We start from the raw sequence: 13,124 nt of genomic DNA on the forward strand, positions 1-13,124 counted from the left end.
GCGATCTATTTCAAGCTGCAACGCATGACAATAAGAGAAGAACAAAAAGAGAAAGAGAAGGTCGATTTTAATGTACTTAATTATTATTGTATTTATTGATCGTGCATAATAATAGATCATTGTGTATGACCGCAATATGACGATAATTAACTATTTAAAAGTGATAAAAATTGCATAATACTATTATATATTTACTTATGCCTTGACTGATATACTGTTAGATATCAAAAAGGAGCAATAATATATTATTATATACACACACACACACACAGAGAAATACGCAAGTAATAATTACTCTATGCAAGTAATAATTACTTATTCCAAGTATTTCAAAAGTTCATATATCCGCAAATCTATTATAAGTTCATCAGAAGCATTAAATTTAATTAAAATATATTTTAAATCCTAGTAAGAGAGTTTAATGCTTCAATCAAGTTCAAATTAAAATCAATTTGATCTGCTCATTATGAGAAGTTCGTTTCTTCAATCAATTTTATAATATTCTTCCAAAAGAAATAAATTTATATTTTGAGTACATAATAATAAGTTTTTCTAAAATTTTGTAATAAGTATATCTTATTAAGATCTTAAGATCTTATCAAGAAAATATTCTTTGTTAAAGATAAAAGAGAGTTACTTAAAAGAGAGAAAATAAATTGAATAATTACTTTTCCTAGCAGTAGATTGATATTTTTTTGTGTCGACAAACTACAATATATTCCCGAATCCTGATCCCTTGAGAATAACATTGTGTGTTATTTTTAATTTCCATGTATAACAAAATCAATCTATTTCTATAATTATATATAATTTCCAAATAAACACAACGTCTACATTAACGCGTACTCAGTAAATAATAAACTAAATTCGAGTCAAATTTAATACGTTTTCTTGAATAAGTTGTTTGACTTCATTGTTTAATTAAATTAGCGACATTGAATAGAAACAATGACATAATGAAATAATTAAAAATAATTCAAATTGGCTATAATTTGCTGTTATAAATTTAATAGTGTAGTTTATTCAGTTTGTTGTCGTTTTGATACACTTAATAACAGAATATATTTATTTGACATGGTAATTTCTATTACTACGATTTACAAAATTATTATTGAGATGTGACGTAATCGATATAAATTGTTGGGACGATTTCGAGTGATTTTGCATAAATATTATATTGAATCACGCCTTTGTAATACGTTGTCGACATATTATATATCCAATTCCATTGCACTGGAATTAATAGAGAACCGAATTTCGTGTTGGATTTCATATGGATTCAAATTAAATATTCTATGTACTTGAGTAGCATTATAAATTTTTCGACGCAGTTCTACAATTATCTTAAATATTTCTCGGTTATTGAAAAATCATTACTTGATTTTGAACAAAAAAACGTAGAATAAAACAGTTTTCGTATGATAATAGGCTTCAAATGCGGACAGCACGTATCATTGGCACGTTTTGAGTTTGCACAAACTTATCCCATAATTTCGAAATGTTCAATGCTAATCGCGTGAATCAGCAGTTATTTAGAAACTACCAGTCACGTACATACAGGCATGGTCGATAATACCAAGAGGGAATTATCCAAGTTTCCAAAATACTGTCAGACGTATAGTATCGTGAATCGTGACTGTCGTAAATTTTACGAAAGAAATGTGCTTGCTTACGAAAACAATCCCAGGATAAAGTAAGCAGCCGAGGAGGCAGAGGAGAACTAAGGTAACGCGTAGTTAATGCGAATTCCGCGCGGTAAAGTTTTATTAAATTATGTTCCACTCGACGAATTCAAATTATCTCGGATACTGCGCTTGCGAGGGCATGCGTATATATCACCTAGCCAAGAGAGACATGTTTGTGTGCGCATATGCCGGGGTAAATCATGGAAAGTGGACTACACAGGATTTTCCTCCCACATTTTTATTTCGCGTGCAACGTCGAGTATCGCTGGACGTACAGTATCGTGATATACCTTCATATAAACGTGGATCAAGAAACAAAATTCGTTACAAGTAAAACTATTAACCCTGTAAAAAAGCTTCTGGGAAAATTTTTTCCGAAAAATTATACGACGTTTTTTCGAGATTGATAAATTTTTAAACATACATCTTAAATCTTTATATTTTTTATTGATTAGAAAATTGTATAACTTGATAAGAAGCTGTCTAAGTTGAGTTTGTTAATTAGTTTTATCTCTTATTTCCATTGCATCGCATATGTGATAACAGAGTATCATCTGCTTCTTGCATGATTTATTCTTTATGAATATTATATATGCATTCGGAGCATTTTTGAAAAAGTTTCGCTCCTTTTCTTTTCTATTTTCTTTCTATTTCCTCAGTCCTTCTATTTTCTCGAAGATTTCTCGCGTTCTATTTCCGAGATTGGCATTCTTGCGCACTTCATGTGAGAGACTAGCGCGAATCAGCTCTTTCCATCAACCCTTCCCTCGACGGTTCGTTGCGATGGCGAGAATGCGGAATTGCGGCCGGTAAGGATGTGCATTTCCCCGCTTAAGTTTAAATTGTATATTCGAGGAAATGCTTCGCCCAACTATTTGAGCAACTTTTAATACGACTGCCGCTAACCGCTCGCGAAGTATGATAATCAGTCGAGTTTTCCGTTTGCAGATGGAAAGATAGAGGCAGGACAGACAATTCCTCGTTTGATGTTAACTTTTTTTTTTTTAAAGATACGCTTTATGAATTCGATAAAAATAGAAATTGCAGTTGCGAGCGACAAAAATACATTCTGTAGTAATTTAACATTAAGAAGATGCTTATAAATGCGCTGCATTTATTATATTTATTTATTTAATTTTATTATCAGAGCCTCCAGAGAAACTTGATTATTCTTTTTCTGAAGAGTTTAAATTTCTGAAAAGTTTAATTATTTAAAGCGATAATAATATAACAATTTGTATGTAGCTTCAAAATGGTGCTTAATAACAGCGATTTGTCGCCTGTTACCAGTCATGTCGATCTTGCATTCGAAAGAAACCTAGTCCGAAATTGATTTAAGAGTCTTAATTGGGCGGACGCGAGACGACGATCTCGCAAATTAGTATCGAGTGCAACCTGTTGCTGGGACGGGATTTGTCGTTCGGTTTTAAGCTATGACAATTGAGTTTACTCGGAAAAGAGAGATCACTCACCGTCTCGCGCTTTTTACTCCAATCATTCTTGCCGTCACGTAGCTGATAACGAGGATCTCGTTAGTTGCTAACGAATTGTTTGGATACAATCGCGCGAAACTCCCAGGAACGTGCTTCTCGCATTCATTAACATTCGAATCAGGCCGTTTGGATTCCAAATGCTTTGATACCGCGGATTAAGTTGATTGAATCGCATTATATGTGCGGCTCTCTGAAAATGAGGTTAACGGATGGTCGCGTGGATAGAGAGAGAGAGAGAGAGAGAGAGAGAGAGAGAGAGAGAGAGAGAGAGAGAGAGAGAGACAGATTGCAATAATATTTGGTATTTTATAACTTAGAATAAAGAGTTACAAGAACAGATTTTTGTAAAAAATTTAAATACTGTCTAGAATTATTCGATCTGTTATTAAAATCGTAAAAAATGTATTAACACCGTTAAAAATTAAAGAAACAATTTTTTGTTACAAGAAGATATAATTATGAACCCTACAGAATTATAAATTATGATATTTAATTTCGCTTGATTTATAATAAATAATATAAAATGTGGATATATGATCCCATACTCCGTAGAGAATAAAAGTTTACAAATGCGCAAATAGTATACATAAAATATATAATTATTAGTAATTTTTTAAATAAAATATAAAATGAGATAAATTAATAAAAAGGATAATAAACATTAAAATAACATATAAAATTAAATTTGCCAAATTTTAATGGTTCCTTTTTAAATACAATAGTCTATTTCACTTTTACCGATAAGTATACATTTAGGACATATAATAATAGTTTACATTATATATAGAATCTCAGAAATTAATGCGCACATTTATCGATAAAAGTGAAGTTGTAAATGTAGTGTAAATCAATATACATTCTGAATATATATTTGTATGCTTATTATAATAAATCTATTTTGTTGTAACATAATATGTGATTGTATAACGAATATACAAAAATTTGTACTTACAAAGAACATCTGTTACAGTTAAGCAAAATATAGAATATTATAATCACAAAACGTTTAATCAAATTTTCATTTATATTTAATATCGATATTGAATATTTTACTTGATGTTAATTGATAATAGAATATCTAAAAGTAATTATTTGGAACATTTTCAGATTTAAATAAAATAGATGAATTTGCAATTTCTAAAATTTCATTAATTTTATTTTTGTCAAAGTATTAATAATACCGACATTAATTTTGGCATCATCAGGATTATTATAAGTATCAAATAAATATATTTTACATTATAATTAATACGTACTTTGACTTAACTAATAATGATTTGTATGTATATTATTATCACAAAATTAATTATAAAATTTTTAATATAACAAAAATATTTTTGCAAAAGCTCAGTTAAGTTGAAAATAATCGGCTATTTGTGCAACGTTATTTTTGAAAAGTGTTTTTTATGACATATACTAGTAATAACTTTTATTCTCCTGAGGTCAATTCTTGAACCTAACAGCATTAGTTCATAAGGCTTCCGGATTTTTCATAGCATAAGAGCTACTATTTTCTTACTGATATCGAATATCAGTACATTTTCTAGATAATCGAGACAAATAAAAAGATAAAATAATAATGGTGCCCACAAAAAATTTTTCTACAATACATTTACAATATATTATATATTCTCAATCAATTCATATTTTATTTCAAACTCTATTATGTGACGTATATCATACGATATGTCATATATATTAATATATATTTTTTTAAATAAAAATCAACCGTATATTTGTTTATTGTTATATGTATGAAGAATACTTATAGAATAATAAATAGCGTGAGAAGAGATTGATGCTTGACAATATCGTCATCGCAACAATGTGTCAAAAGAGGAACAATTGAAACAAATGAATAACTTGATAGATAGACAAGTAGAAGATAGACAGATAGATGGACAGATCCGGTTAAAAACTTCATTCGAACGTTGTACATTGGATCAATAAGAAACTGTATGAGCACATCGCGATCATATTCTCTCAATTTCTTTGATTTTACCAGATATCAATTAACAGATCTCAACATTGCAGTTGTCTGACTTTGACATAATTATTGCTAAATCTTCTTGTACAGCATTCACGAGATCGTAATGGCTTCTGTACTTGAAACGTTTCATGAGACTCTGGTTCAACACTAGTCATTTTATTCAATTGAAACAATCAACCCAATTGATAAACTTTTATCATTTAATATCCATGTGTTTTTCTTTTATTACTTTTAATTATTGCATTTTCTTTTTTTCTGTCATATTTAATGCAGAAACTGAATAGCAAAATAATTTTTTTAGTAATTTTATATTTCTATTTTTATAATATTCTATAAACCTTAATCAGTATAAAATACTGATATATAACAATATACTGGTATAAATACTGATTTATAACAAAGATTTTCATAATAGTATTTCTCGGAATACGCATAATTTTTCCATATTATGCCGGTATTACCATACTATACGCAAAGAAAGATTTTGCTAAAGTATCTAAAAATTTAGCAAGATACACATTTGAAAATAAATTTATTAGATTATCAAAATAATTACGCGGGAATCTTAAATATGATGAGTAATACTATAAAAAATTTCTTGCAATTAGTTTGAGCATCCTACATAATTATTTTAATGGTTAAAATAAAATTATTTTCAGATCTGTATCTTATTAAATTTTTATTAGATAGATACTTTTCAGCATCTTATTCAGCGTGTATTATTATACATATATATAACGTTATTTTATATGAACTTCTATACAAATTTGATTATCTCGAGTAATAACTTGTAAATATTATATATGGTATTAGTATATAAATATGAATTATAAATTTGTTGACTGTAAAGTGAGTTCTATACATTTATTGTATATATCATACACATTTATAAATAACATTTGTAAGTCATCACTCGAGGCGATCATAAATAAATTTTTGTGAAAATGTTTATAACATAATATTTTATATATGTATAATAGTAATAATTACTATTTATATCGCTCTCAATCCCTTGAAATATATCGAAATAACTTTGTTCTCATTTACGTTTTGCATTCATAGTAATAATGTGTAACAATTCATTATGAACTATAATATATAATACTTCTATTTGTTCCAGCAACTAAGTATAAATTTCTAAGTAGGATCTTACAAAACTTATTTGTAATTAATTGTATCACACTATCTTTAAAAAAAAAAGCTATTTACATACGGATTACATAATACTTTTTTAACATTCTAAGCAGATATGGTGCGTCAATTAATTTACGCAATATATATGTCTTTCTTTCAAAACCCACATATCTTTGAATGTATTCTATTTAGAGTTTACTACAACTGAATGACTTGCAATATTTCCTCGATAAAATACTTGGCACCGTCGAAACGTTTCGAACTTCCCGACACGCGAGGGGGAATTAACAAAAAGAATCTTTTTCGTTTTTGCAGTAAAATATCCCTATTTTCACGTATCATCAAATTATAGTCTGTCTTCGTAATTTAGCCTTTCTTTACATTGAGAAAAAAATGTTCAAGTGAGTTACTTTGTCGCACAATCACTGATAAAGATTCTGCTGGTAAAAATCCTCCACCGTGAACATTCCTTCCGCGTACGGACTATACGCCTTCGTCTTCACTAGATGAAAACCCCGATACTTCCTATTGACATCCTCACCCATCAACACAGCGGGAAATCTGGGCGGGCAGAGACCCAGAAGATAAGCTACAAAACCGGGACAGGGCCAGCCCCAAAAACCGACTTTCGAGTTGATCGATTCGCCGAAGTACTCCGTCGCCCTGTGATGGTTGCATCCAAAGGGATTTCCATGTTCCCAGCAACCAGGTTGATTGACTCCACCATTCATGTAAAAGTCGATATGACCGCTCGGTTCGATTTTGCCCTGAATGAAGGCATTCGTGTGTAACACGTCGACGAATTCGGCATCGCTCGAGTCGAGCTTCTCGTCCTTATTGACGGTAATGAAAAGCGGCATCGCCGGATCGAGCCCGGTGATTCTCGTAAGTTTGTACGGTCGTAGTACATTGGCCGCGAAAGCTGGAACATGGGCACCCAGACTGAAGCCGATCACGTGAATGTCCTTGGCACCGTAGTCTCTCAGACGGTCAACCAGCTGTGCGAGACAGTCGCCCACGTGAGGCACGTTGTGAACGGCTATGGGGTAACAAGGTGCTGTCGCCAAACGGTGCCAATCGATCGCTATGACATTGTAACTGGCCCTCTTTAAGTACTCGTTCTTAACATCCACCAAGTAACTTAGCTGCATATCCGAATTGTAACCATGAACGATGATCTTCGTGGGCAACGCCGCTACGAAATTGGTATCGGCAAGATTTGAGCTGGTGTCATTCACAAACAATTGTTGTCCCTCTTCTGGATTGTGTTTGGTAAAGAGAAAGAACGTCACTTCTTCATCGGGACAGGTCTGATTAATGTTAACTAGACAGGGTCCCACGAAGAAATCTTTACCGGTCTGATCGTCTACGGTATTGCTCACGACGAAGGTCTGTGTATTCGCGGCCGCGAACTTGCAGACTAATAGAAGAATCGTGCAAATTCTCCAGGTTGGTGAACAACCAGCCTGGTTGGTGGTTGTCATCTTAGATTCGTCGGAAGCTCCACCTTGACCGTGATATCGTGCGAAGGTACGTCTGCGAATGATTCCAAGCGACTGTCTAGCGGGAACTGGTTGTTGCAACGACTGGTCGATCGATACGGGCGAAACTCCATGATAAAAGAGCGGCACGTACTGGACGAGTCTCGACGAGCTTGGAATCCCTAAAGAGCACCGCCACACGCGGCAACGTTTTAACAAGAATGTTCAGTTAGTTGTGAATCGATATGCGCGCACGAGGTGAGTCACGAAAAGTTAATGTTATTTTCAGCGATATGATTCAAACATTGAAAAATCTTTCCAAAGAATTATAGTCTTATTTTCGATAAGACTATAATTCTTCAGAAGACAAAGCAATGAAAAATTCAGATCGTTTCGGTAAAAATTACAAAGAAACGTCCTTAAATTTTTGTCTTGATAAAAAAAATTCTAGTCTTTATTGACTCAAAAGATTATGAATATTTTACGTACACTTAGCTTTTTGGTTTTAATAATATAATAGAATAAAAGGTAACGTGAGTTCCCATTTTTTGTGTAATTTTTTATTGTTTCAATTATATTCATGTAAAATGTTATATAACACACACCTGATTAAGATAGCAAACCAAATCATTTAATTGAAAAGACATATATTATGATCTGAATGTGATAATAAAAGAGCTCTTCTCCTATATTTCTACAAAATGTTGTTTCTTTAGTTGGACTTTCCATAAAGTCTGAATAGCTTGAATTTATAGAAAATTCTGAAAGTATTGATTATCAGATTCAGAAGTTTTTTTTCATGAACACGGCTAACAATATTCTCTAAACAATATTCTTGCGTTGATCCTGTCGTTGTAAATATTTGTCACCTTTTCTGTGCTTGGCGAATAGGGACTTTTTAAAATCATTTTAAAATGATAAACACAAAGGTAAAATATTTTTAACAAAAAATACCGCTTTACAATGTTTTTTGTTAAAAACCTGAAGCTCACATCACCCACTTTTGAGAAAACCCCTATACTATACAGAAACCTTAACAAAGTTTACATTTAATTATATTGTAGCGAAAATACAGTTAATCAAGCTTTCTTATCTACTTAAAATAAAATAATGCTTTAAGAATTAATTTAAGGTATAAACTTGTTATACTTAAACTTTAAATCACGCCAAACTTCATACTGAAAATCATATAGAAAAATTTGAATGTATCTCCTTTAATATATCGTAATAAGTAAACATCAATTGTCAATAAAAAGGTCATGGCGGCAATTGTTTCACAATTTTGATTTAAGGCCGGAATCAGACTATGCATTGAAGATTGAGATTGAAGATTGAAAGATTGAAATATGATCAATCAAAACAATATGAGCTAAAATTCCTTTGTCCTTATTGGTTTCAATCTTCAATCTTCAATCTCAATTTTCAATGCGTAGTCTGATTCCGGCCTAAGAATAGATTAAAAATCTTTTGGAAGATGTCAATTATAACAAAAATTTTAAGTGGGCTTCACATTATCTTTTTCTCTATATGATAAATTGATATGGAACGATTACGCACATTAAGATATAGCAACTTTACGATAAAATATCAATTGATATTAGGAACTATTATTTATATAAGAAAAGAAATTTTGATATTTATATAATAATGTTTGACATTGCGAGAAAAGATTATTTATGATAAATACACTGATCAATCTATAGAATTATTATTTTCTTAAAAAAATTACGAAATTCTTTTCACCACTCACCACTTTATACGCAAAACAATATAACTCCGCATAGGTCGAACCGATGACAAACTAGAGCACATTGCACAATGTTTCGCTGTGCACTTGTACGTTACACAAGCGTTCAATAGTCGCGATACACTTCATGAAATAGACTGGTTGATTAAATGTATCATTGATTCGTTTGCTACAACAGTATGATAAAATTCCAACGGTGATATCATCAATGGAGTGATAGTGCGAAGGCGACTGACGAACAAACGATTCGAGAATGATTACGGCAATGGCGATGGGTCGATAAAAGCTTAGGTGCACGATTGGCAGATTAGAATACAGGAGATAATGCAATGGCACGTGAATTGTAATGGTACTCGCCTCTTGTAGGACAAATTGGGTATTTCCGAGGTACGCATGTTTCCTTAACCGCCACTTGTCGAAATTGCGCGCGTCAGTATATCGGCAGCGAAATTTGCTTGTGCTAAATAAAAATTTTCACACTGTAGTAGATACTTAAAATTCTAACTTGTATGTATTAGTAGAGAGAGAATTCAAACCGTAATAAAGCGACGATAATTTTAACGATCGAGCAATCAAATTCTGTATCATCAAAACTGTAGTTTTAACTGCATAAAACTTTCTTTCATTTCCTTATTTTATAATCAACGTTTCTAGACTTTAATTCATAAACAGTAACTTTGAAACAATCAGTCCGATTTTGGGAAAAGATTTAAAAGAAAAATATTTTATAGAATTTATATGCTAATTGAAAATATATTTTATTCTTATGATAATATTTTACGATAATATTTAACGATAAAAAAAAAGTTTTGAGCTTTTTGTTATTGCTGAACGAAGCAATTAGAAGTTGATATCTTTGATTTACAGTACGAATACGATAACATGTGCCCTGCATCGCGTGACTAGCATCAATGACATTGAAAGCTGCTTTGAATAATGCGCCTACTTCCTGTTACAGCTCGAGTCTCGTTTGCAATAATTATTCGCGATTGTACTACCAAATATCGAAACTCGAAATAAGTATCATCGATCGTTTCAACACGAGTTCTCTGTATAGAATCCACGCGTTTTGGAAGAGCTCGTGAAAGTATTCGTTCGTTACTTCCGTTTCGATAAAACGCGCGAGAAGGTGAAATTTCGTTCGAGTTGGCACGCAGCCTACAAACATATCAATAAACTTTCGCGACCGACGAGGTGACCTATGAATGTTAATCGTGACCAAAAACACTTTTACATTCGTTGCTGTTACGTTCGTTATGACTGACTAAAAGCTGTCCCAGTTATGTGCTTTTTAATGTCTGCTTTTTAAATATCAATATTATTTTTGTAAGGAACCTATCATAACTATCCGGAATCGATTCGATTCTCTTTAAAATAAATATGTTGTTAAACAACACAAAAATTTAAGACATTTTTAAATATATTTATATGTATTTTCTTATATCGATCTAATCTGAAATTTAAAGAGTGAAACAATTCTTTTCAGGTAGGAATCAAATTTAATACACATCTTTGGATCATTTGTGTCTTGCGCATTTCTTTTCGTTGCTTTATATACTGCAATGTTATATACAACCATTGTATATAATAATTTATTATAAATATACAACTTTACACACCAAATACTTTCTAAAGATGTCTAAATATACATAAAAATTGCTTAATAATTTTTACATACTTGTAAAAGTGATGAAAATTAATCCAGAACACGAAAAACCTATCGTATGTAGTAAGAGTGCCAAAAAACTAAGGTGTCTACTAAAGGATAAGTTAACATTTATATTTGATTTCTACCAGCGAAATGGTGAGATGTACAGGAAAATGTTTTGTACAAAAATTTTATGAATTTTTGTATACTGCAGTAAATGTATATTTAGATTTTTCAAAAAATCTAACATTTTGAAAATATATCTCTATCTCATAGATATTTGTATTTAACAACTTATTTTAAGGAAAATCAATCTGATTCTGGATAATTATGACAGTTTCCTCGAAGCAAATCATTATTAAAACTTATGTATTATTTTAAAAATTAAGATAGAAAAAAGTTGATTCACGAGAGACAAGTAATAAATATATATAGATCAAATATCGATCAAAATTGGAATTAAAGTTTTTTAGAACGAAAGATAAGTATATCGCGTGTTTAATTTGATAGATTTTTGTATATGATTTAAAAATATTCTGCTTAAATATAAAATTCTACTTTTCGATAATTTTTTTAAGTGCAGTCAAGATTCAGAACGAACTTGTTTATAATATATAAATTGAAAGAGAAAAGGAAAGAGATGGACGAATGCTCTCATTCGTATTTCATTTATGTAATCCCCCAAACCCAACCTCTCGTAAAAATTCTCCAAATGTAGATTGTTAGTCATACTAGAAAGTGCATCTATATATGGACGGAAGTATGCACTGCTTCAAAAATATGAATGTCCCAACGATAAGAGATATTCTATATTTGAATTTACACTAGTTAGAAGGAATTATTAATTATATGATTAATTATCAAATATTATATATCGAATATAATCGTATAGCATTTGCATATAAAAAAGAATAAGACACAAATAATAAATTTTGAAATAATTTATAATTATAGATATTACGTTAAAATTTATATAAAAGCAATTAATAATTAAAATTATCACATTGTGATTGCATTATAAAATATCAATAAATAATAATAATGCAACGTAAAAATTGTATAATATAAAACATTGCAATTTGGTTAAAATAAGAATTTTAATTTTGTCAGCAATATTTATTTTTGCATACTGGCTCGTTTTAATTTCCATGCTGCATTGCTTAATTACGGTTAAAATTGCAATTACCGTAGATCCTCCGTTAATCGTGTTACATACTGAATTTTCAAAGAAAATCGATACCGAGTACAGGCTACCCCAATTTGTGGTGTGCAGCCTATCAGGCAATCATACTGCAATCTCCATTTTAAAAGTGGAATCCGTGTTACATGGACGAACGATAAAATCAATAGCATAAGCGGAAATACCTAAATTAGCTTATATGGCTTATACATATATTAGCGATCGAATTTGGTCCGTTTCAAAGTACACATACTCGAAATAGACGTTATCGTATTGCATATAGCTGTATTAATTGCACGAGTGCATTAATTCATCACTAAATGAATTAATTTCACTATAGTTTATGAGCGAGTACAAATATCATTTTGCACATGCGAATCATTGTATTTCGACGTTATTTTATTAATCTACAGTTAAAAACTTAATGATACTTCGTGATATTTTGTGATTGCTCATCATTCTCTTCGCGTTTTATCGTTTCGACTTTTAAGTATCATTTATTAATTATCGCGTAATTCAGTTACGAACTCTGTTACAGCCATTTATTATTTATTAAAACATACATAAACGAGTCGCAGAACAGCGAACGAGGAAACGTATTTTACTATTTTTGCAGTCGGTCGGAACACCATCGACGAAGTTGTCGAGTCTTTTTTGGACCAAAGCCAAAGCCCCAATGATGTATCTTTTGCTTCCATTTATTCTATATTCCCCTTTGTATTCCCGAGATAGTGGAATATCGTAACAAGAGTGCACACGCAAAACT

General features: G+C 31.1%; 1 protein-coding gene across 1 annotated transcript in view; it reads right to left on the reverse strand.

Annotated features, from left to right (window-relative positions):
* Positions 1-6,550: 6,550 nt before the first annotated feature.
* LOC108754560 overlaps positions 6,551-13,124 on the reverse strand; it is a 102,900-nt gene continuing 96,326 nt past the window's right edge. Inside the window, exon 6 of the mRNA XM_018496975.1 lies at positions 6,551-7,965. Coding sequence (XP_018352477.1) covers positions 6,725-7,965 — 1,241 coding nt within the window. The 3' untranslated portion in view covers positions 6,551-6,724. The remainder of the gene's footprint in view (positions 7,966-13,124) is intronic.

The sequence above is a fragment of the Trachymyrmex septentrionalis genome, unplaced genomic scaffold, assembly GCF_001594115.1.
Source record: "Trachymyrmex septentrionalis isolate Tsep2-gDNA-1 unplaced genomic scaffold, Tsep1.0 scaffold8, whole genome shotgun sequence".
Classification (NCBI taxonomy): Eukaryota; Metazoa; Arthropoda; class Insecta; order Hymenoptera; family Formicidae; genus Trachymyrmex; species Trachymyrmex septentrionalis.